This window comes from Nomascus leucogenys, chromosome 14 (genome assembly GCF_006542625.1).
Source record: "Nomascus leucogenys isolate Asia chromosome 14, Asia_NLE_v1, whole genome shotgun sequence".
Taxonomy (NCBI): Eukaryota; Metazoa; Chordata; class Mammalia; order Primates; family Hylobatidae; genus Nomascus; species Nomascus leucogenys.
In genome coordinates this window covers 20,521,904-20,549,282 of record NC_044394.1, presented here as the reverse complement: position 1 = coordinate 20,549,282, position 27,379 = coordinate 20,521,904, and the positions used below count along the sequence as shown (strand labels likewise).

The 27,379-nt window shown below is 39.2% G+C and overlaps 1 protein-coding gene across 1 annotated transcript in view; it reads left to right on the top strand.

Moving 5' to 3' along the window:
• The first annotated feature begins 20,150 nt into the window (after positions 1 to 20,150).
• Positions 20,151 to 27,379, top strand: part of EFEMP1 (EGF containing fibulin extracellular matrix protein 1) — a 56,887-nt gene continuing 49,658 nt past the window's right edge. The window contains exons 1-4 of the mRNA XM_003262402.3: positions 20,151 to 20,579; positions 21,843 to 21,930; positions 26,056 to 26,104; positions 26,273 to 26,659. Of these exons, the coding sequence (XP_003262450.1) occupies positions 21,850 to 21,930; positions 26,056 to 26,104; positions 26,273 to 26,659 (517 nt within the window). The 5' untranslated portion in view covers positions 20,151 to 20,579; positions 21,843 to 21,849. The remainder of the gene's footprint in view (positions 20,580 to 21,842; positions 21,931 to 26,055; positions 26,105 to 26,272; positions 26,660 to 27,379) is intronic.

Below are 27,379 nucleotides of genomic sequence, written 5' to 3'. Positions count from 1 at the left end.
TGTATACTGCTCAGGTGATGGGTGCACTAAAATCTCACAAATCACCACTAAAGAACTTACTCATGTAACCAAATACCACCTGTTCCCCCAAAAACCTATGGAAATAAAACATTTTTTGAAAAAAGAACATATCAGAAAAATACTAACCAAAAGAAAACCAAAAGATTCGAGTCATTGCTATATAATGATAAGAGAGACAATTGTTTTTTATACAGGAAAAAATGAAATTGGATCAATACCTGTATCAGTTAACTATTGTTACAGAACAAACCACCTCAAACTCAGTGGTTTAAAGCAGCAATGGTTTATTATCACAGAAAACTCTACAAGTGACCTAGTATTCAGTTGAAATCGACTGGGCTCAGCTTAGGCTGTGTGGCTGGTGTAGCTCACCTCTTGGGCCTAGTAGACTAGCTCAGACATGTTCTTCTCTGAGCAATGGAAGAAGCAGAAACACACTAGGCCTCTTAAGGCCTGGGCTCAGAACTCATGTCTTTCTTCTCTTTCTCTTGGCCAAAAAAAGCCATGTGACTAAAGCCAAGAGCTGGGGAAGTATCATCTAACTTTACAGGAGAAGATTGAAACCACATGCCAGAGGATATGGTTACAGGGAGGGGTGACAAATTGGGATCAATAATACAACTACCACAGCATGTGAAACCATGTACAAAAATTGCAGATGTGTAACTGCAATTAAATAATATGAAATAAATAAATGTGAAAGACAAAATTTTACATCTTTCAGGAGTAAACAGAAGAATATCTTTATATCCTCAGGGTGGAAAAAGGCTTTAAACAAGAAATCAAAAGCACAACTCATGAAATAAAGCTTGATAAATTAAAGAATGACATCAAAAGATATCAAAGGAAATGGAAAAAATAAGTCATAAACTGAGAGATGGCATTTTCTGTGGGGGGGAGAGCGGTGTGTGTGTGTGAGTGTGTGTGAGACAGAACGAGAGAGAGAGAGAGAGACAGAGAGTCTTGCTCTGTTGCCCAGTCTCAAGTGAAGTGGGAGTGATCACAGCTCATTGCAGCTTCAACATCCCAGGCTCAAGTGATTCTCTGACTTCAGCCTCTCGAGTAGCAGGGACCACACCCAGCTAGTTTTTAAATTTTTTGTAGAGATATTTTTATGTTGCCCAGACTGGTCTAAATCTCCTAGGCTCAAGTGATCCTCCTACTTTGGTCTCCCAAAATGCTGGGATTACAGGTGTGAGCCACCACGCCTGGCCAGATGGCATTTTCACACATAAAACTGACTTAGGATTAGTATCCAGAATTTATGAAGAATACCTTGGAATCAGAAAAGAAAAGGAAAAAACAAACAACCCAATAACAAAGGGGTGGGTCCAAAGACATGAAAAGGCATTTCTGAGAGGACCAATAAATAGATGAAAAAGATGCTTGCCTAATCAGTAATCAGAGGAATGCAAAGTAAAACCACCATGAGCTAGCATTTTACAGCCACCACTGATTTTAAAGTCTGAAAATATCAAACATTAGCAATAACGCAAAACAAGAAGAACTCTTAAACACTGCTGGTGTGAGTATAAAATGATACAAGCCCTTTGGAAAACAATTTGGCTATTTTTAAAGAAGAAAATATGGATATCTTATGAGCCAGCAATTCTAATCCAGGAATACATCTTTTGCACATATGTATAAGAAAGTTTATTGTCGCATTTTTGTAATAGAAAAAAACTGGAAACAACAGAATGAATAGTGATATGACCATAGAGTATAATAACATGCATGCATTAAAAGAATGCATCAATGTGGATGATACTGAAAGGGTAATGAATTTCCCAAAAGAAAGGAAGTCGCAAAAGAATTTGTAAGATATGATTCTAGTTATATATAGTTCAAAAATGAATAAAATTAAATAATACATTGTTTAGGAATTATCTATATGTGGTTTCTAAAACTACAAAGACAATAAGAACAAAATTCAAAACATCTATTATCTCTGGAGAGAACAGGAAATGTGATATAATAGGAGTTCATACAGGCTTCAAAGTTTTGAAAATGTACTATTCCTAACCTGGGATGTGAGTATAGGGTTACTTGTTTTATTATTATTCAAAGAGTATATGTATGTTATTTATATAGTCCTTTGTATAATTGATATATTTAATTTTAAGGTAAATGTTAAAAGTTTAAGCTGTATATAAAAATATTACAAACATTAAGACAAATGAAAAACTGAAAAATTTTTATGTAATGTCTAATAAACAAAGAGTTGTTACTTTTTAAAATTCTGCAAATAGATTCAATAGGAAAATAGGCTAAACACTGAAAAAGATAATCCTTAAAAATTACAGCTATACAAGTAAATATATGAAAAGGCATTCAGCCTAGTAACTAATGAAATACAAATCAGAGCAACCATGTATATGAGTGAGTATGAGCGATGAGTATGAGTGAAAATGGCTCTTGCCATTTTCAACTGTGAGAATATCTTAAAAAGAAGAGTATGGAATGAATGATCACTCATACTCAGGAGGAGGGATTATCCAGTGGTGTAGTATTTCTGGGGAACAATTTAGGGAGATAGCAAAAGCCTTAATATGTGCTTAATAAACTAGTAATTATGCTTCTAGAAATTCATTCTACGAAAACAATCAGTTAAATGCATAAAATTGGTGTATAAGAACAGTGATTAGAAAACTCTCTAACAATATAAAGTTGGAAACGAATCTTCAGTAATTAGGGATTGGCTAAATAAATTATGGCAATCTATACATCACATCACACAACCATTAAATGATAGCAAAGATACCTAATTGTAGAGAGGAAAATTAATTGACAATAAAGAAAAACAATTGCAATATAATAGGCACAGTGTGATGCCATTGTTTTTTGTTTGTTTATTTTGTAGAGACAGGGCTCTCACTATGTTGCCCAGGCTGGTCTTGAACTCTGGGCCTCAAGCAAACCTCCTGTCTTGGCCTCCCAAAGTGCTGAGATTACAAACGTGAGCCACCGTGCCTGGCCTCCACTTTAAAAATATATCTATTTATATGGATAAATAGATATTAAAGGATGTGTTTCAGAATTTTCGCACTTGTTACCTCTGGATGGTGAGATTTGAGATGATTTTAACTTACATCTTTTGGCTTGTCATCATCTTCTGCAATAATCACGTATAAAGAATAACTTTTGTGATGTTAATTATAGTACTTAGGAAAATAATATTGTGTGTAAAAAGCACCAGAAAATACAACTTTTTAAAACTTCACACTTGTCTTTATGGTGAATCTGGCACTTTTCAAAGGGAAAACCTTGAGGCCCAAGAAGGATTGTGGAATTTCAGAATAACTACAGAACATAATGAAGGTTACCAGTGAAGTGATTTTTAAATGCCCTAGCATCATATGGCCACAAATTTAATATAAAGAAGCCAAGAAGTAATAAAAATTAAAGTTCACTATCAGGGAAACAATTAGAAAATCTGCAGAAATTTAGCAAATTAAGAAAAAGTTATCCAGAGTTCAATGATGGCATGTATTAAATATGAGCACCCTAAATATAGAATGAGGAATTATTCTAAGTTATAAATTGGTTATACATTGTGCTTCCATAATGGGAGTTTGATGTATCCCTTGATAAGACACTGTTAATAGTGTAATGAGAAGAAAAACAGAAGGAACCTAAGAGGCTAGGGAGATTAGTAATAGGACCTATGGACTTTCACTACCAGTTTATTGTTGGAATTTAGCCTAGATCAACAATGACTTAGAATTATAGCCTGCACTTCATTCCCAGCAGTTGCAGGGTCCCCTGCCCAGAGAAAAAATATTCAATCCAAAGAGCTACCTACTAAGGTGGTTCTTCTACCAGTACCCCACAAACACTGTAGAAATAAAAAGGTCACTCCTGACTTTTGCTCATTCTCTAAATAACTACACATATGTGAAAAGAGGAAATGAGAACGTGAAAAATTTGGTGTGGGTAGCATAAATTCCAAGTAATACAATCATCCAGTTTTAACTTTTCACACAAGTGTTGGTAACTTTTCATAAAACCATTCAATGAAAATGAAACAATTTTCATTCTAAACCGTGCTGTAATTGGAAGACAAACCTGGTCAGTTCAAATACTTTTTTTAGAGGTCATTTCAAATTTGATGCCCTACCATAAAAAGTCCAAGCTTTCTACTGCATTTAAAGCATGGCATAAACTCCCCAATCATTACCTCCCAATAAGTATTCCCACTCACATATTTTATATTTCCATAGCAAACATTTTCCCAATTAAAAGTTTTTTTTAAATCAGATAATGAACAATCATACTGCAACTTGCTAACAAACATTCCTTAAAGACCCAATTAGTTGAGTCCATTTGACTCATGCTGGTTTTTTATTCAGAGACTGAATTTATGTGGTTGAGACCTGTTCTTTCCTACAGATATGACTTTGAATGGTGATTGAATAATGCAAAGTACACATGGCTAGGATCCCAAAATCTGACAAATTGAGATTATTGCTTGTAGAAATTTAAATTCCAGCTGAGAGCATCTCACAGTTCCCGAGGGCCATCACAAACTGTTATTTATCCATGACTAAGGCAAAATTAGAAGGTAGGGGGTTAGGGGGCAGGGGTGGGAGGTTATTGGAGGGATAAATCTGTCAGCCATTTAGGGTAAATATAATATTCAGAAGCCATTCTTTCAGCTATAAAATGATTTGGTAAATTTCTAACAGAAGACTTTTTTTCTGGTTATTTACCAAATGCAAAGACCTAAAAAAGTATCATAGAATAACATTATAGAGTGCCCTCAAAAATTCACTGGTTTCAAACCCATATCCTACCAAACTTCTCAAAAAAATTGTATAATCAGAAAAGAAAAGGAAAAAAGACAAAATCAACTAAACCTACTTAAAAGAAAGATGTTACTAAAACTAAGCAGATTTTGCCTGACCCCGGATGTTGACTTTTTATTTTTTTCTAAAATTCGGAGCTCAAATTTGAAATGTAAAAATGAACTATGCTTGGAGTATTGAGTGCTCTTTAAAAATAAAATATTGCTGGGAGAAATTGGGAGGGGGTAGTTTAACAGTCTGGAAAAGGCCTGTAACAAAAACAAACCCTTTCCAGGCTTCTAGAAAGCATTCTGAAGACCAGGGACCAGCCTGAAAATACAATCACCACACAAGGATTCAATTAAACATACCCTTGGTTCTATAGAATAACACGACTCCATTTAGGCAATATAAACGCTTTGATGGCTAGGCAAAAAATGGGATGATCTGTTCTTCAGCTACTCATGGATGGCTTTAGAATAAATGAGATTCCTACGCTGGTTATGCCTACCACAAGCCCTCCTCACACTGAGTATTTCAGTGACAAAATCAATCTTAGGCTGTTTGTGTGACAACAGGTAGCTGGGTCATATAAAAAACTACTCAAGGGGATTTTTATTGAATGTTTTGTGTTTCTTTTTTCCATTACCATAGTTAATTTGGCCCCATTTCTTTCATTTTATTTTGTCTGGACCCTTCCTTTCTTAACAAGTTCATTTCTTGGTAATCATTCAAATCTACTAATGAGATTCTGATTATGGACAACCAGTGGATTTTTGGGTTGTCTGATGCCCTCTTGGGTGGAAAACAACAAAACCCTTCTGGTATAAAAAAGTAATCTAAAATGTGCCAAGGTAATAAATTGTCATTCATATATGCCACAGATGGCTCACTCTTAAAGAGAAGTATGCCTGGAGTCCCTTTTCCTGTGTGGTCATGGATGTGCCCTGAGCCAGCCATGGCCTCTAACAGTTCCCTCTGACCAGAGGCACTTGACTTTAGGTCCAATCTCTGTGAAGTTAAGTTTCTTCAGGTATCAAACAGACAACACTGACCATTTTAACAGTGTATATTGACCATTTGAATAATATTGTACACAGCAAAGTTAAACACTTTCTTAACAGGCAGGCTCAGAGTCTCAGTCTACAGGCCTCAGCTTCCTTGCCTGCATAATGCAGATAGTAGAAGGTCCCACCTCATGGCATTGCTGTGATTAACTGATGCCTAGCAAATAGTGAGCCTCAAAAATTGTGGGCTCTTCCCAGACAAAAAGCTATGCAACAATAAAATAAATTAGTTGTAGGAATTTCTTCCTTTGCTGGTTTTCAAGAATATTCTCCACTGGTTAGCACCTGTTGAAAACTTAAATATGTTTCTCCTTTCAGCAGTCTACATCTGTTTTCTTAAGAAAGTTCAAAGTAGAAGCATTAAATAATTACATGAGATTCTCTAGGCATTGTCTGTTATAAAGAAATCAGGGCAGACCTAGGTTTTTATGGGTTTGAAGCATATGCAATTTGGAGGCCCTTTTTTTTTTTGAGATGGAGTCTCGCTCTGTCGCCCAGGCTGGAGTGCAGTGGCGCGATCTCCGCTCACTGCAAGCTTTGCCTCCCGGGTTCACGCCATTCTCCTGCCTCAGCCTCCCGAGTAGCTGGGACTACAGGCGCCTGCTACCACGCCTGGCTAATATTTTGTATTTTTAGTAGAGATGGGGTTTCACCGTGTTAGCCAGGATGGTCTCAATCTCCTAACTTCGTGATCCGCCTGCCTCGGCCTTCCAAAATGCTGGGATTACAGGCATGAGCCACCGCGCCCAGCCTGGAGGCCCTCTTTAAGAAAAAGAATAAGAGATTATAAATACCAAATTAGGTGCAAGGCCTTAGAAATTAGAATTACAAAATTAGGCACATACAAGTAAGGGGCCTGAAGTTTCATTAACTTCATAGTAAATCTACCCCAACAGCAGTTTTCACATTAGAAGCATCATCTATTAGTTGCAATTTTTAATGCTTATAACCTGAAAAAACATAATTTGTATTGAAAGGTAGGCAACATAGAACCTGCAGCACAGGTAGGCTGCTCTGCATAATATTATGAAAGTGGAATTGTTGTTAATCAAATAATTTTACATGTATAAAAGAGCCAAAGAAATTCTATAGCCAGTATCTTTTATAATGTCAAAAATTCTTGCATGAAATGAGCAGTCTCCTTTCAACAATTAGATTTCTATGACTTGTTTTGTTTATTGCTGTGACTATAATCTAGTTTTAAGTTCTCTCAATTAGTCACTATGAGACAGACCTTCATGGAAACTTATTTAATCTCATATGCATTATAATTCTTAAATAAAAGACATTAGCCTTGATCATAAAAAGATACTTGATTTTGGAAGAAGCATTTTTATCACCTAATTTTTTAAATAATAGTCTTGGAAAATAAAAGTGGCATACATTAAGAGAGAGATTTACATCTTCTTCAGAAGCGGTCCATAAACTCTGACTCTGAGCTTATTTATTTCAGGTCAGCATCCTCCATTCTCATGCAGTTACAAAAATGATTAAAATTAACAAATGACAAGAAACTAATACAAACTATCGTGTTATGATGGTAGACCTATCATTTGTTATTATAGTCAACCTATAGTTCCATACCTAATTCTGAACATTTCATGACATACAAACCTTAAATATTTCGTAAATCAAACAACTTCTGGACTTGACAACAACCAGTCTTTACTCCATCATTTTTTATTCACTCTTCAGCCTGCTACACAGTCTGGTTTCCACTCCCAGTCCTCCACACACACAAACTGTTCTCTTCAAGGTCAACAGTGACCACTGTTTCTAAATCTAGTCTGTACTTTACAACTGAAAAAAAAAAAAATCTCCTTGAAACCCACAAGATCACCCTTTCCTGGATCTTCAACTTCATCCTCCGCTATTCCCTTACTTTGCACCTATATTTAAACAAAACCCAATACAGCACCTATACAGAACCATGCAGGCCAGATTGCCTAGTTTAACAAACAAGGGCCTTCATGACCAACCCTAGTTTATTTCTCTGGCCTTAATTCCCATTTTCCCTTCCTTAATCTCTACTCCATTTATGAGGAACTGCTTATGGATCTCCTGAAGGGTCTCTGTGTCTTCATGAAGCCATTTCCTCCCTTGGCCTGATTGATGGTTAATATTGAGAGTCAACTTGATTGGATTGAAGGATGCAAAATATTGTTCCTGGGTGTGTTGGTGAGGGTATTGCCAAAGGAGATTGACATTTGAGTCAGTGGACTAGGAGAGGCAGACCCACCCTCAATCAGCTGCCAGCACCATCTAATCAGCTGCCATTATGGCTAGGATAAAAGCAGGCAGAGGAACATGGAAGGACTAGACTGGCTAAGTCTTCTGGCCTCCATCTTTCTCCCGTGCTAGATGCTTCCTGCCCTCAAACATTGGACTCCATGTTCTTCAGGTTTTGGACTCTTGGACCTACATCAGTGGTTTGCCAGGGGCTCTTGGGCCTTCAGCCACAGACTGAAGGCTGCACTGTCAGCTTCCATACTTTTGAGGTTTTGAGACTTGGACTGGCTTCCTTGCTATTCAGCTTGCAGAAGGCCTATTGTGGGACTTCACCTTGTGATCATGTGAGTCAGTGCTTCTTAATGAACTCCCTATCATGTATAGATCTATCCTATTAGTCTTGTCCCTCTAGAGAACTCTGACTAATACACCTAGATAACTTGTCCCCTAGGACTCCTCTTAGATGTTCCTCCTTATGGGAAGCAAGCATGCCCTGGACTCCCAGCGTTGAGTTGATTGCCTCTTCCTTGCACTCTCTGTGTTTGCCCCATCAAATTGAGTTATAATTGCCTGCTCAGATGTTTGATAACCCCTCCAGACTGTAATATCACTAAGAACAAGGTGGTAAACCCTGTGTTTTCCAAATATCTGTAGGAAAACTAAAGGATCAATAAATTTTTAAAAAACAGACAATTGTAAGTATAAGTAAATAACACAAATCCACACACACAAATCATCCAGATGATTTTACATAGACATTTGACTAAGTTTTAATTTCTACCCATAAAATTCAATTACGACAACCAAAATATATTTAACAATTTCAAATAAAATGCATTAGCAGTTAGCCAGCACATAATCACCTAATTAATTCTGATTATCAAATTAAAAGTGGTATCTCTGCATAGCAGTAAAACCAATAGTTTAATCTACATGACTGCCCATAAATAGTTTGACTATTAGGTTTTCTTTTTCACAAAATTTACTGACTTGATAAGCTACTTGAAAGTCATACAGTCACTGGCTTTATAATGATTTTATAATCTAGGAAGAGTCTATTAATCAGTTTCAAATCTATGACTCAGAGCTTTCTCATATAAACCTTATTTCCACAAATTGGAGGCTAGTCAGACTTAATGCATTACTGGTTACAAATAATATCGGAAATACATGTTCATTTTAGTTTGCAAAGGACTTTTGCATATGGGCGTGTCTTAAACATTCTATGTGTTTTAAAATCTCACCATTGTCCAAATGAAATAGGGATTCAAAAGAATAAGACACATTTGGAAATGTGTACTTTAAGAAATCTAATTGGAAAGACTAGGCCAGGCATGGCATGGTGGCCCACACCTGTAATCCCAGTACTTTGGGAGGCCGAGGTGGACGAATCACCTGAGTTCAGGAGTTCGAGACCAGCCTGACCAACATGGTGAAACCCCAACTCTACTGAAAATTCAAAAGTTAGCCAGGCATGCTGGCAGGCGCCTGTAGTCCCAGCTACTTGGGAGGCTAAGGCAGGAGAATCACTTGAATCGGGGAGGCGGAGGTTGCAGTGAGCCAAGATTGCGCCACTGCCTCCAGCCTGGGCAACAAGAGTGAAACTCCAACTAAAAAAAAAATCTAATTGGAAAGACTAAAACATATACAAATTAACACTACCGCACTTCCAACATCCATTAAGCAAGCAGTCTCTTCAGGTTTTTCAATATTTCAAAGAAAATGGTACCAAACTGGAGTCACAAAAGGAAGATGATAAGCATTTGTTGAAGTTAATTAACAAGGGAATTGGATAAAGGAAGCAGTTTTATTGACAATATCCTTGTGTTGTGTGTTCTGTGAGATTCTTCAATGAAACCACAGCTTCTTAGACAAACCTAACTAGTCATTCAATAATTCATCCAATAAATTTTTGTTGAGAACCTATTTCATGGCAATGACACAGAAGTAGACAGGACAGAAACAGCCCTTGCATTCACGGAGTTTAGATTTAGATGTAATGAATATCTGACAGCAGCTTATTACTGCAAAAATCAAACAATCTCTTGACTCTTAGTCCAATAATGTGCCTTTATCATTTTACTCTGTTATTATAAACAGTTCCTCAGGGCTGGATAACTATCTTTCAAATGTATATTATGTGTCTTTTTTTTTTTTTTTTGAGACAGAGTGTCACTCTCTCACCCAAGCTGGAGTACAGTGGTGCAATCATGGCTCACTGCAGCCTTGACGCTCAAGCAATCCTCCTGCTTCAGCCTCCCTAGTAGCTGGGACTACAGATACACACCATCATGCTGGGCTATTTTTATTTTTATTTTTTATAGGGACAGAATCTCACTATGTTACCCAGGCTGATCTCAAACTCCTGAGTTCAAGTAATCCTCCCACCTCAGCCTCCCAAAGTGCTGGGATTACAGTTGTGAACCACCACACGCAGCCTATGTGTCTTAAAGCCAGTATTTTAGACCCATTTCCAATTGGGAGAATAAACAGTCCTCAGTGCTCATGAGACTTCGATGGCTTTTCTCTCTTTCTCTTTCATTCCCAACTCTTTTTCTTCTCTGGTTCTTCCTCTAGTCTAGTGGCTAATAACACCACCGTCCACCTGTTCTCCTGAGAAAGAAACCCAAGAGTCATCTGAACTTTCTTCCTCTCACTATCTTCATGTCCTGAACAGACTGCTTCCTTAACATACCCCAGCTCTGACATCTTCTCTCCATCCATTACCTGAAAATTTCAGATAGGTTTCCAACTGCCTCTAATTTCACACCTCTTCTCAAGAATTCACCCACCACTCCCTCTACCAGCAACGTAATATTTATAACATTTAAGTCTGAGTTATCAATACCCTTTCTAAACTCTTTAATGGTGTCCATCAACCACAGACAAAGTCCAAGCCATTCCTCACGACCCACTAGTTCACCCTTTCCTGGATCTTCAACTTCATCTTCCACCACCCCCTCTGCCTTACACCTACACTGAAACAAAACCCAAGTGTTCACGGTTCCCATAAGAATGTTACAATGTCTTTGTGCTTTTGCACATGCTGTTTCCTCTTTCTAAAACATCCAACCCTAGAGGGTTTGTGTGGTAAAACCCTATCTTCCTGTGAAATCTATTTCTGAACGTGTTTGAAAGAAGACTAAGTGAGAGAAACTCTGCATCAAGCATCACTTGCTCTACTAGCCTTTGACTCCTCAAATAGAATTAAGCATTGTCCATCTCCCCTTCCATGTTAGGATGGGCCAGAGGCTGGGCCTTCTTTGTATCCATCACACTCAGCTGAGGGCCTGGAGCAATGCAGATGCTCAAAAAGCCCTCAAGAATGAAGGGAGGGATGAATATTATATGAGATAAGAAGCAAGAAAACGGGATTCCTGACCCAGCTCTGCTATTAAATGTGAGAGTAGGTATGTGTCTGTCTGTCTGCCTATGTTTCAGAAATTCGATAAAATGGAGGAGTGGTATTAGAGCCTTCAGCTCTGAAGTCAAATCATAAAAAGAACACTAATGGCGTAGGAGGACAAAAAATTAAAGATCTAGTTCCCGTTTAATGTTGCTGGGCCTTTGATAAAAATGAGAACACTGGAATAAGAGGGGTCTGAAAAATGATCAGAATGATGAAAAATGAAAAATGATCAGGAAGAAGAAAGCTACAGAAAGTTTAGAAACATAAGCGCATTTTTAAATGTTGGCAAACCATGGAAAATAAACTTTTAATCAAGGTGGTCATTTTTAGGCCTATTGTTATACTTGCTTAATATACTTCATAAGAAAAAGAAGTACTATTTTGTCTAAAATATAGCTTATTCAAACATTATTTTTAATTTGGTAGTTATTAGTTATTAATTAGCTCTAGCCCAGGACTTCTGGAAGTGTTTGAAAGAAGACTAAGTGATAGAAATTTACCATGTATGTTTAGTATAACCTCATCTTCTTCACTGATTTAGATAATTCCTTGGAGAGAAAAGAAAATAACTCCTTAATATAGCATAAATTTATATTCAACTAAGTCTTCACAATACACAGAGGAGGAAAAAAACAGTTATTCATACCATTTTCCAGATATTTAAACCAGCTATCTGGAATTTTAAGACTCAGATTAAGTTTTATTTATGAATCTGAGTGTGACCAATTGAACCATAAGCCATTTTATATCACACATGGTATGTAATATGGTCTCTCCTAGCTAAGCATTTAATTAAAAAAAATGAGGAGGATGAGGACAAATATGACACCATGAAGTATCTTTATGATTTATTTTCACAAACATTTGTGGAGTATCCACCAACTACCAGGTCATATGCTTTTGCTCAGCAATACAAAGATAAGACTATCAATTTCAGCTCCCAGACAGGTGAGGCATGGGCATTAGTAAGGGCTGGGGCCAATGTCCTGGAAGTTTGCAGCAGAGGCAGACATAAGGTTCACTAGCCCAAGGTCTGCAGAGCAGAGAATTGAGCAACAATCATGTAAAAGGTCATCTCTAGGAGAGATGCCAGAATTAAAGCCAGGCTGGCCAAGTGAATTGTCTTACAGAGGGGGTATAAGATGAGAGGAAGACTCCTAGTAGGAAGCAATGGGACAGAAATCAAAACAGACAACAGGATTCATAGTAGAGGGTCAGGTGGAGAAATTTCCCAAGGCAAAGTGCATTCTGCACGAAGCTTTGTCGAGCATATACTGTAATATGGGCTGCTAAGGAGGTAGACATAGTCCCTGCCTTCCAAAAGATCACAGCCTAGCAGAAGAGAGAGATAACACCCATTTCATTCATGTCTACTCCACCCAACAGCTCCCTAAGGGCTGGAAACATTCCTCAGTCAAATGTGAGTTGGATGGATGGATGATGATAATGAAGATTAATTATGTCAAATCAACAAAGGAGGCTGTAAATAAAGAGATAGGGCAGGGAAGTGGGGAAGTGGAATGTTCCAAAAATGAGGAGTTAAGACTTGTGGTCCTACTCTTGGTTCTGCCACTTACTAGTGTTAACTTGGATAAGTCATCTAAGCTTTAAATTTCATGAGGGAGTTGGAGAAAATGGCTGCTAAGATCTCCTTTTTGTTCTCTTTCCTTTTTACCATAAAATGAAATTCACCAATTTTAAAATCATATTGAAAAGTTATTTCTGATCCCAGCATTTTTCCAACTGAATTGAACAAATTCAAGTGTTTTATAACTCTTGGCCCTTTTAAAAATTAACTATAATTGAAGCATCTTCTTGAACAGAGTTCTTTACAAAACACACACACACACACACACACACACACACACACTTAAATCCAAGCAATTTCCTTGCAATATCTCTCTGCGGATATATAAACTTTTAACCTCTTACCTTGAATAGAGTTTCTACATTTGCCCTATTTAGTCAACAATAAAAGTCAAATATGCCATTTTTTATAAATTATCTGCTAGCAGCATATTATAAATTTCAAGCAGAAAAGTTTGTGGGTTATTTTTTAAGCCTTTCCACATTCTACAGTGAGAGAAGTTAGAAGTTAATGCTAGTTTATCAAAATAATTTATGCTTTAAAGTTCCTTGAAGAGCAGAGAGAAAATAATAACATCCATTGCATTTTTAGGCTTTGGTCTCAGCAGTTCCACTGGTATAGGATATGACATACTAAGAGAAAAAAAATAATAAATCAGTCTTACTAATGCTATATATTTTTTAATTCTAAATGTCAGCAAATACAAAATATCTATGATTTTGTTTAAACCATTGTTCTCTAAAAATTAATTTAAATATTTTCAAAGATATTTTAAAATCTGTTTTGTTATCTGTAATCAGCATCAAGATATAAGATTAACTATTCACAAAAAGACAGATGAAGAGCATTTCTGTACTTTTCATCCACTCAGTGAAGGAAAAAATAATTCAAGTAAGGTAAAATAAAGTTGGAAAGTAGAACAAATAAAATTCTAAAAATCGACAAAATATTATGAAAAGGTTCCAAATTGACAAAAGTGGAGTAATGACCCAGTTCTTTAAGTTACATATTGAAATAAAATTACTAATTTTCATGGGTATTATTTCTAATTTCATGCTCCATAATACAATCATCCTGAAACCCCATCAGCCTGGATTAGCCAAATGAAGTTTCTGGAATATCTAAGTTTGAAAGGAGAGAGGGGGAAACTTGTAGCTGAAAACAACAATCAAAAAAAAAAAAACAGCTTCACATCTGTGTTCGCATCTGAAGTTGCTCTGTAAGATCTGATAACTTGTTAGAAAGCAATCTTTTTTGCAAGGCAGTTGATTTACATCATACATTTTTCTCTCTCCAAGGAAATTCTAATTACTGGTTCCAATCATTTCTGATTGATTTCCTTTTTATTCTTCCAAGGTATTCTCTGCTTTGTGATGAAATCAAGCCTTCAATAAAATTCCAAAAATTTTAGAACAATTTACAAGCTCCAGATGACTGAAAGTTTTCTCATGTCCGTTTGGCATTCAGAAAGAGAGTTTCACCAAATATATTCTGAAGAAGAATACATCTGGCACTCACTAAAACAAAGAACTCACCAGTGACATACTTGAGGCAAATTAATGTTGCATAAATGCAAATTTGCCAATATTCTTTGAGGCCAAAGCTGCAATCCAACCTCCATGTGTTTCAATGAGTCCTCTTCTAATGCGCAGGCCACCAGTCACATGAGTGAATGTTTGGGGCATATTTTAGCAATCAATTTAATAACTACACATTATCTTCTATGTACAAATTTAAAATTGCTCATGTGTAATGTGGATTTTTTAAAGAAAAGACTTAGCATCTGTTGAAAGCTCGCTTAAGTTCATTCCTTCTCTTGGCCTGATGCAAACTCCAAATCATTGACAAAAAGACAACATAGAAACAAAGAATTTTAGCCCTAGAAAAAAAATTAAAAATCATCTCTTTCAAAGACTTGTTTCAGTCATATAAAGTGTATCAGAAATCCAAATGTGTATTCATCATGGGAATATTTTCATGGATAATGTAAATTCTGCTATTCAAAAATATTGAATTTTTATGCATCAATAAGAAAGCAGTCCAAGAAAATAAATAATTTAATCAATATTATTCTTGCAAGAGTCCATTACAGGGCTATCAGCAGTCAATGATCCATTTTTATCAATTCAGTAAGAATACTAGTGTTTTTAAATGAATTCTTTCTGTAAGAAGGAGAGGGTTTTTTCCACCAATTCTGGTTCCAGCCTTGGCTTCTCCTTCAGCAGTTTCCTAGGAGAATATACTTTTACAAATCAAGGGGGTCCAAATGTTGCCTCGTTTGGATACATGGCCAGAAACTGTGGGCTAATTCTGTGATTCATATCTTGGTCTCTAGCATGCCAGGGATGCCCACTGTGGGTCCCTGTTGAACACAGTTATTCTACACCTTGATTAAACACTCTTAAGACTCAGCCACCCTGATAGTACATGCTTGATTCAGACACACATTCCAAAGGATACAGAGACATACAGCATAGTGCTGTGTGTGATCATCAACATCTGTGAATCTGTTCTAAAATTATGACTTTTTGTCACCAAATACATCTTCAAATCTTTCTCTCTCTTTTTTATTTTATTTTTTTGAAACAGAGTCTTGCTCCATCACCCAGGCTGGAGTGCAGTGACGCAATCTTGGCTCACTGCAACCTCCTGAGTAGCTGGAATTACAGGCGCACACCACCATGCCCAGCTAATTTTTCTATTTTTAGTAGAGACGGGGTTTTGCTGTGTTGACCAGGCTGGTTTTGAACTCCTGGCCTTAAGTGAACCACCTGCCTCAGCCTCCCAAAATGCTGGGATTACAGGCGTGAGCCACCGTGCCCAGCCCAAATCTTTAAAATTTCAGATTCCTCTGAGCTCAGAGCAATTTAGGGAGGTGAATTGACTGCAATCTCCACTTGCATTCTGCTCAATCCATGCATCCAGTTTGAATCCATAAAGTTGGACTCCATTAAATAAATCATCCCGCAGGGTGTGGTGGCTCACGCCTGTAATCCCAGCACTTTGGGATGCCGAGGCAGGTGGATCACAAGTTCAGGAGATCAAGACCATCCTGGCTAACATGGTGAAACTCCATCTCTACTAAAAACACAAAAATTAGCTGGGCGTGGTGGTGTGCGCCTGTATTCCCAGCTATTCAGGAAGCTGAGGCAGGAGAATTGCTTGAGCCTGGGAGATGGAGGTTGCAGTGAGCCAAGATCACGCCACTGCACTCAAGCCTGAGCGACAGAGCGAGACTCCATCTCAAAAAAAAAAAAAAAAAATTTATCAAAATTTAAAATGTTTGCTCTCAAGAGACAGCATTAACAAATTGGAAAGACAAGACAAAGACTAGAAAGAATGTTCAAAAAATATAAATCTGAAAAGAACTTGCAGGAAGACTATTTTTAAAAACTCTTACATCTAATAAGACCAAAAAAAATAAAGAAATGAACAAAAATTTGAAATAAAATATATTGATGGACAATAAGCATGCGAAAAGCAAAATTCAACATCACTGGACATCAGAGAAATGTAAAATAAACCACGATGAAATACCACTTACACACCCACCAGAATGGCTAACATTGTAAATTACTGACAATACCAGGAGTTGGCAAAGATTTCAGGCAAATTGAATCTCACATATTGCTGGTAAGAACATAAAATAACACACTCATTTTATAAAACAGTTTGACACTTTCTTATAATGTTAAACATACCCCTACCATATGACTTAGCAATTTCACTCCTAAGCGTTTATCTAAAAGAAAACATATCCCAACAAAGACTTATATGTGAATGTCCATAACAGATTTATTCATAAACAATCCAAGTATCTATTAAGATGTAAACAAACAAATCAGGATATATACACACAACGGAATACTACTCACCAATAAAAAGGAATGTGTTTCTAATACACCTAATAACAAGGATGCATCTCAGACAACATACTGAGTGAAGGAAGTCAGACCCAAAAGAGTATTTACTCTATGATTCCATTCATATGAACTCCCACTGCAAAAAGGCTGCAGGGGAATAAGGTTGTAAACAAGGAGACCAATTAGGAGGATGTTGCAATAATATAGGTGGAAAATGGTGGTGGCTTAGACCAGAGTGGTTGCAAAAGAGGTGATGAGAAGTGGTTCCATTCTGGATATATCCAGATGATGAAGGTGAAGCCAACAAAATTTCCTGAAGGATAGAATGCAGGATGTCTCAGAAAGAGAGAAATCAAGGATGACTCCATGGTCCTGAATCTGAGAAAACAGAAAGATTAAATTTGCTTTAACTGAGATGGTGAAGGTGGGTAGAGTAGGTTGGGGGATGATAATAACAGTCGTGTTCAGTTTGAAACATCCATTAGATGTCCAAATGAAGATAGCAAGTTGGCAGTTGGATATATATAGGAAAGTTTCAGGCTGGAGATATAAATTTGAGAGTTTTCACCCCATTTTTCTGGAAAAGTGGCTGAGAACAGGTAGAAAGAGTTTAAGAGAAACAGGAAAAACCATGTGCACAGATCTTCTTACTGTACAAACAGTAAAGATCCATTTAAAAAAAATCTGGAGGTCAGTAATGACTTGGGGGAAACACTAGAATTTTGATAGTAAAAATATTTGATACAATTACCAAAACACTGTATACTCAAGTAAAGTTTAGGGAGGGTTGTACACCTCTCCTCTGATCTTGTCCAATACTGTGTGGCTTGCTACCAAACTGGCAATGTCTAGGTAACCCACACTGGATACCCCAGAGATAAAGAGAGCAGCTTCCACCTGACAACCTCCCTCTCCTGCAGTCACTACCACCCTCCCACCTTTGGTCAGCAGGAAAGGAAAGGAGCTGTTCCTCTCCTCCTAAGCTCTGCCTCCTGCTCAAGGACGGAGTCAAAGTCTTTAACCCCTTCAGTTTGTAAGTTGTCTCATTCATGAAATTGTATTTGACCATTTGCTTCCTAGAAGACAGCTGCCTTGGAAGCAAGCTATTACTATGACTTTAGAGTTGGAGCCTTCAGAGGTAACTGCAATTTGTGTGGTATGATTTGATAAAGACAGAAAAAAAGATTTTTCTCTCCAGATTCCTGAAATTCCACTGAGTATGAAAGGTGAAAGTGAAATGCCTAACTTTGAATGAGCAGTATTGGAGATTTCATTAAGTCAATAAGTGAAGAAAAAAGCAGCTATAGATGAAAAAAGAAATCCATAAAAAGGGAGACTTTTTATTATATATTGACAAATATAGTTGTATATATTAATGGGGTACAAGGTGTTATGATTTTTAATACAATGTGGAATAATTAAACCAAGCTAATTAACATATCCATCACCTCAAATATTTGACATTTTTTGTGATGAGAACATTTGAAATTTACTCTCTTAATGATAATGAAATATACAGCACTTAATTATCGGCTTTATTCATGACACCATGCAATTGATCTTTAAAAAAAATCATACTTATCCTATCTTTTTTTTTTTAGATGGAGCCTCACTCTGTCACCCAGAGGAGTGATCTCAGCTCACTTGCAACCTCTGCCTCCTGGGGTTCAAGCGATCATCCTGCCTCAGCCTCCCGAGTAGCTGGGATTACAGGCACGCGTCTAATTTTTGTATTTTTAGTAGAGATGGGTTTTCGCCATGTTGGCCAGGCTGGTCTTGAACTCCTGACCTCAGGTGATCTGCCCACCTTGGCCACACAAAGTGCTGGGATTACAGGCATGAGCCACCACACCCGGCCCTTATTCATCCTATCTAACTGAGGCTTACACTCTTTGACTGTTATCTCTCCATTCCCTGCAACCCTAGCCTCTGGTAACCACCATTCTACTCTCTGCTTCTATGAGTTCAATTGTTTTAAGTTACATTCAGATACTTGAGAACATGTGGTATTTGTGTTTCTGTATTTGGCTTATTTCACTGGGCATAATGTTCTCCACTTCCATCCATGTTGTCACAAATGACAGAATTTCTTTCTTAAGGCTAAATAGTATTCACGCACACAGACACACAAAATGTAATACTATTCTCTTTTAAATTTTGTATGCCTAATAATTCACGGTTAAAGGACAAGATAATAACTATTTTTGAGTACCCCGCTGTGGAGACACGATCTCCTTTGATCCTTGCAGCAATGCGTAAAGGTAAGTGGCATTGTCTTCCTTTTTCTAATAGAACTGAAGATCAAAGAGAGTGTCTAACTTGCTTAGGGCTACATAGCCAAGTGGTGAAGCTAAACTCAGTCTAGGCTTACTTAACAGTACACTGACATTAAATGTCTAGAAGTAAATATCTAAAACAAACTGCAAGTCTTCTCTATTTACCATACAAATTATCCAAGTGAACTGCCATTTTTGCCTGGCTTGAAAGATACTTTTCAGAAGAATGGGCTTATATACACATGCACCCGCACACACGCGCACGCACACACACACACACACACAATGGAATACTATTTAGCCTTAAAAAGGCATATACATAATAAAATATATGTGTGTGTGTGTATATTGTATACACACACACACATATATGCCACATATATGTTTCTTCAACATACTGATTTCAAATCTTCAACATACTGATTTCAAATCTCTTCAACATAGTGATTTCAAATCTTCCCAGTAAATACCCAGAAATGAGATTGCTGGATCATATGATAATTCTACTTTCAGTTTTTTGAGAAACCTCCATACAATTTTCTATCATGTTTGTACTAATTTACATTCCACCAACAGCGTACAAGCGTTTCCTTTTCTCCATTCTCGCCAACACTTGTTATCATAAAGGAAGGTTTGAGAGACCATAAAACAAACCCTACCTCACAATTTTGTTAGTGCAAGTTCTATTTGGCCTATTCCCAACAGTTAGCACACAGTAGGTGGCAAATATTTGTTGAATGGATGAATTCTCATTTTTCTCCATTTGTGGAAACAAACACCTCCTGAAAAAAAAAAATCTGAAAGAAAAGGTAAAGGAAACAGTTCTATGAATGGGGTTAATTTACTCTCCTAGCATTCACTTACTGGGAAAAAAAAGTAACAGCAATTTCTAGAACCCTCTGGTCTCTGAGGGAGATGCTGTGTTACCCTCCTCAGAGAACAAGAAAACGCACTAGAGAGTGGGAGCATCCCCAAGGCTGAAGCACACCCAGGACATCACATGTCAACGTGTTCTCTCTGGCCTGGGGTCCCCGCGAGTCTGGGAAACGAGGGGCTGGCATGGGAGGGCAGGCGGGGGCGGCAGAGAGGGCCCCTGGAGCAGGAGGCGCGGACTTCGCTGCGCTGCGCGCTCTACCGCCGGGCTCGCAGCGCTTGGTTCAGCGCTTGCGCCTCCCTCAGCTCTCTCCTCCGCCCCCCTTCGCCCTCCCCCTTTCCCTCCCTTTCTCCTCCTCCTCCTGCCGCCGCGGCCGCTGCCAGACTTCGCCAGATCAGACCCACGGGGCTGCCCTCCCCTGCGCACTCCCCTCACTGCCCGGGCCCGGAGCGCAGCGCGGCCGCGCAGGTAGGAGCCCCCGACTGGGGGTCGCCCCGAGCGAACCCAGTGCTCACGGGGCCGCGCGCGGGAGAGTAAGTGAGGTGGGGTGAGCTGAGGGGTGCTGAATACCCGAGAACTGCCCTGGACTGTGCAGGGTGTCTCGGGCAGAGAGGGAGGTGGAGGTGTGCAGCCTCGGAATGCGATCTGTCAGCAAGTGCGAGTACTCGGGTGACATCTGTTGGGATGGGCATGTGTGTGCGCGCCGACAACCAACCGGCAGGGCTTTGCCCGTAAACGTGGTTTTGAAAGTTTAGGGGACCAGTGTGCGAGATTTAAGCCGCACCTGGATTCCACAGGAGCTGGTTAAAAGCTGGGACGCTGAGCAGCAACAGGGGACCGCGGTGTTAGCTTGCTGTTAAGAAAGGGGACCTCATCTCCCTGCCGCGCCAGGCCGCCCGCCCGAAACTGGTACCTCGGGCTGCGGTGCGATCCCTGGTTCCGGTCCTAGGCAGCCTGAAACCGAAGGTAGCATGCCGGGGACCCAGAGACTGATAAGACAAAAGAGAATCAGTCGCTTTGGGCGGCCCCTCCACACAACCTGGGACTTTTAAACAAAGCTGTGCGCAGAGAAAGGCGTGGAAATGCCACTTTGAGAGTTTGTACTGGGGGATGTGAGAAGCTCTGAGACATGTGAGAAGGTCTAGTATTCTACTAGAACTAGGAGATTGCTCTCTGAGTTTTGTTTTGTTTGTTTAAAAAATAAAAAGCTTGAGGCCAAGGCAATTCATATTGGCTCGCAGGTATTTTTGCTGTGCTGTGCAAGGAACTTTGCTAGCTCAAGGTGAGCATACTGGGAAAGCCTTAACGTTCTAGAGAATAGAGTTTTGCAGCCCCACCTCCATCCCCGGGGGTGTGGGATTGGGGGGCAGGAAATGCACCGTCCCCTTTGAAATGGATTACTGTTTTTTTCCTTTCGACCCCCTCTTTCTGCAGCCTGCTTTGTAGGTGCAGTATAAAATGCACGCTGAATGTCTTTTGTGTGTAAACAGCGTAGCAGGATGGAGTAACGTGAAATGCAATTCTACAGCAGTTTTTACGTCTTTGCTGCCTCGTTCGTTGGCTACCCAGAAGGTTCAGGAGGGGGAGGGGAGATGAGAAAGCAGATTGGAAGTTGAGTATGGTGGAGCCTCAGCCTCTCCCACTCTCCCTTCCTCGCTTGTGCTCACTGCTAAAGTGTTACTTTCCCCGCAGCAGATACTAAACATCAGTTTGTCCTGTATTTTCTTTGAGATTCACAATGTTGAAAGCCCTTTTCCTAACTATGCTGACTCTGGCGCTGGTCAAGTCACAGGACACCGAAGAAACCATCACGTACACGGTAAGGGGTGATGGAATTTTAAATAAGTACGGTTCAGCGGGATTCTGTGACAAAAAAAAGACTTTGCACACCCCTGCCAGTGTATTTGGGCTATACTCTGCGGAGGGTGATAAATTAAACAACACTTCATTCATGCTTCATATCTAAGATTCGTTGTAAATTGCCCCCTTGATCCTTTCAAAAGTTCATTGGGCTCACCACCTAAGATAGCAACCAACATGTAATCATTTGTGCAAGGCTAAAAATGGGATCCGTTTAAAAACTAAAACCAAAGAAAGTTACATGTTTCCAAAACATTCAACAAATTAATGGGTGTAAGGAACTGGAAAACCTGGATTCCTACCACATGCAGATAAAACCAATACGTGCAGAGTAAGACTCAAGTCAAGTAAGAACGTTAAACACCATAAAGACACATGGCCTTCTTTGTGTACATGACATACATTCTCATGTAAGTGGCCTTTATTGAATTTATAAAGGCTATATATTCATTCTTTTTGTATAACTTGATAATTCTAATAAATAAAGGCAGACACACTTTATGTGTTACCAGGATGCATATTGGCTAAAGTGGTTTTAAAACGTAATGTGTGCAAGTCCGTTTTGCATTTTATTAGCATCTCTGATATTTCCAAGTAATATTTGATTAGTTAGTTGCATGGGTGTAACCAATGTTTAATAAAATATTAAAAAGATCATCTGACCCCTCCCACTGCTACAAATAGCTGTGGTGAGAACAGAGAAGGACAGTACTGACTTCACTTCTGGTGAGTTTGTTTGCACCTCTGTTTTGTGTTTTCTTGTCTTTAATCAGTGTTAGGCAAATGACATTTGTCCTGGATTGGAATATGAAAAACACATTTTTCTACTGCTCCCAGTTTAAAATTAAGTAATCCTACTCGAAAGAATGTGAAAAATTTTTGAAAAGAAAACTCTTAAAAATGAACTAATGTCAATTACTGATAATAAACATTATCTCACTTTTTGGTACCACATTATCCCTAGAATGTTAGTATTCATCTGGCAAATGTTCCTTTCTGTTGTTCAGATCCACTATAAATAAAATAGCTTAATACAAATATTTTGTTAACTTCATGTTAAATGCAGTTGCTTCCTCTGCTGAAGATAAATAAAGCAAGAAAAATGAAGGCATGTGCTGTTTATCTTAAAATGAAAATGTTTTGTTATTCAGACTAAACTTACTGCCTTCTCAGGGAGCTAAATTTAAATTCACTACCCACTTTTATAATCATCTCATAAAAGATTTTACTTCTTTTCCAGTTGCTTATCTTCTATGCCCTTCCCTTTGCTAATCACCTAAATCTTACTCATTTTTACCAGAGAAGGCTCCCTGTGGCTTAAACATGATAGTTTTAAGACCGCTAACTAGGGTTCATTATTATTGTAACAAATTTTCCAGATATGATACCGTTTTGTGCTATGATTGGGCTTATTCTCCTTTAAATTTTGTATACTTAATAATTCATGGTTAAAGGACAAGATAATAACTATTTTTGAGTATCCTGCTGTGGAGACACGATCTGCTTTGATCCTTGCGGCAATGTGTAATGTAAGGTAAGTGGCATCGTCTTCCTTCTACTAATGGTAGAACTGAAGATCAGAGAGAGTGTCTAACTTGCTTAAGGCTGCATAGCCAAGTGGTGAAGCTAAACTCAGTCTAGGCTTACTTAATAGTACCCTGACATTAAATGTCTAGAAGTAAATACCTAAAACAAACTGCAAGTCTTCTCTATTTACCATACAAATTATTCAAGTGAACTGCCATTTTTGCCTGGCTTGAAAGATACTTTTCAGAAGAATGGCTCGTATCCACAAAATAGCCTCATAGTCCTCTTCCATATTAATGATGGTGTCCATTCAGCTATTTACTCAACAAGTATCTGCATAAGCAATTCTCATCACTATTAAAAGAATTTATTTGTTTACTAAGAAAATTCAGCCCCCTCTTGGAGAATTTACCCTGGGAAGACAGTGTTGAAAACTACAAAGTTCCTAAGCAAGGACAAATGATACTATTATACAGATTATACAAATTGCCAAGGAAATAGAAAAGCAAGGAGGTGATTAATGTTGGTGCCGGCATATTAGAGGAGACAGAACTCTGTGCTGGTTCTTGAAGGAAGTGATGACCTTGGTTGGATTGATCTGGAAAGACTGAAGAGGCAATGAGTCAGAGAGTGGCATAATCAAAAGCTAGAGCTGAAAGCACCTGAGACCAATCCAGGTGGTGATAAGGTCAGATCAGCTGGAACTGGGTGGTGGAAAGAACCCAGAGATGGTGATGATGAGAGATCTGCAGGTCACTGTGAGGTCTCAAAGAGAGGAGCAACATAACCAAGAACACAAGAAAGATCATGGGGTCTGTATGCAGCATGTAGAGATGTGGGGCCTTGCCTACTCATGGGCCAGCAAAAGGCTTACGTCTACGTGGTAGACATGGTAGAAATGGATACAAAGTCAGCAGAGATGGAAGGAAAGTAAGTGGAGCATTCAGCACTGATGTTAAAGTTGGAATCCTGGGTTTCGAAAAAGGTAGTGGTACCTTGAACACTGTTTGGGAAACAAGAAAAAAATTAGTCTGAGAGACAAAGTGAATTTAGTTCTCACTCCAGTAAGTTTCAGACATCAGTAAAATATCTACATGGGATCTCTGGGCTTCCATTCAGCTATTTCCTTGTCAAGCATCCATTGTGTACATAAGCAGCTCTCAGTTATATTAAAAGAATTTAAGTTTATTTGTTTGTTTACTCCACTTTTGCTCAATCCTTCCTTAGGCTTCTTCCTTACAGTGACTTTCTCAAATGAGCATCTGATCAGATTGTTTTCTGAGCTTAAAAATTCTTCAGAGGCCTCTTATTGCCTATAGCAACATTTCTCAAGAAGCAGTTCCTAGACAACCTGTATGGGAATCGCCTGGGATACTTGCTAAGAATTTAGATTCCAGGCCCCCTACCCAGACCTACAGAATCCTTTGGGTGGGCCCGGGAATCTTCATTTAAACAAGCACCCTGAGTGATCCTTAGACACAATAAAGCTTGAGATTCACTGACCTTCAGGTTAGAATTCAGGCTTCCATTCCTAAAGAAAGGCTTTCTTGTTTTGGCCCTGCCTACCTCTGTAATCTCATCCTCCACCTACCCAGAGCTCCTTGCAGCTCCTTCCCTTTTCAACAATTTTATGCCTTGGTCACAATAGCCTCTCTTCCTAGAATTCCCACATTCACCTGGAAAAATCCTGCTCATCCTGTAAAGCCTGATTCACTGTCACCTCCTCTGTCAAGTCTTCCCTTCTGCCCTGCCATGCTCACTCGTGCTCCTGGGCAGAGTCCATCACTCCTTCCCGCATACACTTGTAGAAGGCACCTGCCATCTTGCTGCAGCTTTTCTACCTATCTGTCTCCTCTTCTGGTCTTTGAGCTGCTTGAGGACAGGGACAAAGTCTGCATCATCTTTGCATCCCCAGGCCCTAAAACTGCCCGGTTTCAGAAGGTGATCCATAGGCTGTTTGTTCAGTAGGTGAACTAGAGAGGAGATTGAAGCTGGGAACTGCTAGGAGGAACACCTCTGTTCCTTAGGAGCTGAAGCTAGGGAGCAGGTCAGGGTGTGAGATGGAGGTAAGAATGATAACGAAAGCTAGGTGCTTGAATGCTGTAAGAGGATTTAGAGAGAGAGAAAAGAGTCCAGGGCTGGTTGGCGGCGGGGGCGGGGGAGAGGGCGAGGAAAGAGAGAGAATTTGGCCTTTTTTTTTTTTTTTTTTAACATTTACAATGTGGGAAAAAAGGCAGATTAATAAAGAGCAGTCAGAGAAGTTGGAGAAGATTAGTCTCAAAACAAAAAAGAAGATGGTACTGGGCAACTGTACCAAAAAGAACAGAAGAGTTTAGGCAGCTGATGATTGAGAATGGACCCCCGAAGCTGTCCAATGCACAGACTCGTCTTTAAAAAAAAAAAAGCAATAGAATGTTAAACCACCCATCTCATCATATATCTAGGACTTTAGCACAAGGATTGTTGCCATAAGAATGAAGCTTTTAGAGTGATTTCTTAGGGAATGGACACACCAATTAACTGTCTCCTGGCCCCATCTTTGATGTTTTCTTCGCAGCAATGCACTGACGGATATGAGTGGGATCCTGTGAGACAGCAATGCAAAGGTGAGCCAGCTTCAAAGACTTCCCATGTGATCATTGCCTTCTGTCTCCATCTCTTGTGTCACTCTTCCTGTCCTGTCTGTGTTATACCAAAAAGGCATGAGCATTATATTTACATGTTCGATTTTTCCTTCTTAGAAGATTCCTGACTTATTTTATTACTGACCACAGATATTGATGAATGTGACATTGTCCCAGACGCTTGTAAAGGTGGAATGAAATGCGTCAACCACTATGGAGGATACCTCTGCCTTCCAAAAACAGCCCAGATTATTGTCAATAATGAACAGCCTCAGCAGGAAACACCACCAGCAGAAGGAACCTCAGGGGCAACCACCGGGGTTGTAGCTGCCAGCAGCATGGCAAGCAGTGGAGTGTTGCCCGGGGGTGGTTTTGTGGCCAGTGCTGCTGCAGTCGCAGGCCCTGAAGTGCAGACTGGCCGAAATAACTTTGTCATCCGGCGGAACCCAGCTGACCCTCAGCGCATTCCCTCCAACCCTTCCCACCGTATCCAGTGTGCAGCAGGCTACGAGCAAAGTGAACACAATGTGTGCCAAGGTAGGAATAACTTATTTTCCTAACCATTGAAAGCTTTTGCCCAAGTGCACCTCGTGGTGAGGATGATGATAATTCACATTTATTAAGGACTTCTTGCGTGCCAGACATCATGCTAAGTGCTTTGTCTGCATTATATTTAATCATCACAATATTCCTAAAGGGTAGTTGCTGTAGGTGTCATCATTGCTTTACAAATGGGAAACTGTGGCTTAGAAAGTTCATCAGTGGTTCCCAACCCTAGCTGCCCATATTTAGAGTCACTTGGGAACCTTTAAAACTTCTCCATGGCCAAGCTACACCCCATCCCAGTTAAATCACAGTCTCTGAGGTGGGTTCCAGGCATCGGCTTTTTTTTTCAGTTCCTCATGTGCGGCCAAGTTTGAGAACCAGAGGTCACACAGGTGCTAAGTGCAGAGCTGACCTTCCAACCCAGGAAGGTGGGTGCCAGAGTCACAGCTGGCAAAAGTCGCCGTCAGGTTATTCATTGGGGATTTGAAATTATGCTGTCAAGCTACTCTGCAGATGTACCCCTTTGGTTTCTCAAGTTTCATTTCATCGAACTTGCCACAGACTTATTTTCCTCATTCAGAAATAAAGAAATGGGGCTCCTGCTTCTCATTACCTTGGAGGGACTCTTCCCCCCACTCACGTTTATATGTCTTTTAAGCTCTCATTTGACTCCATTTCACTTATATCACTTGCACCATGGCATCATCTGTC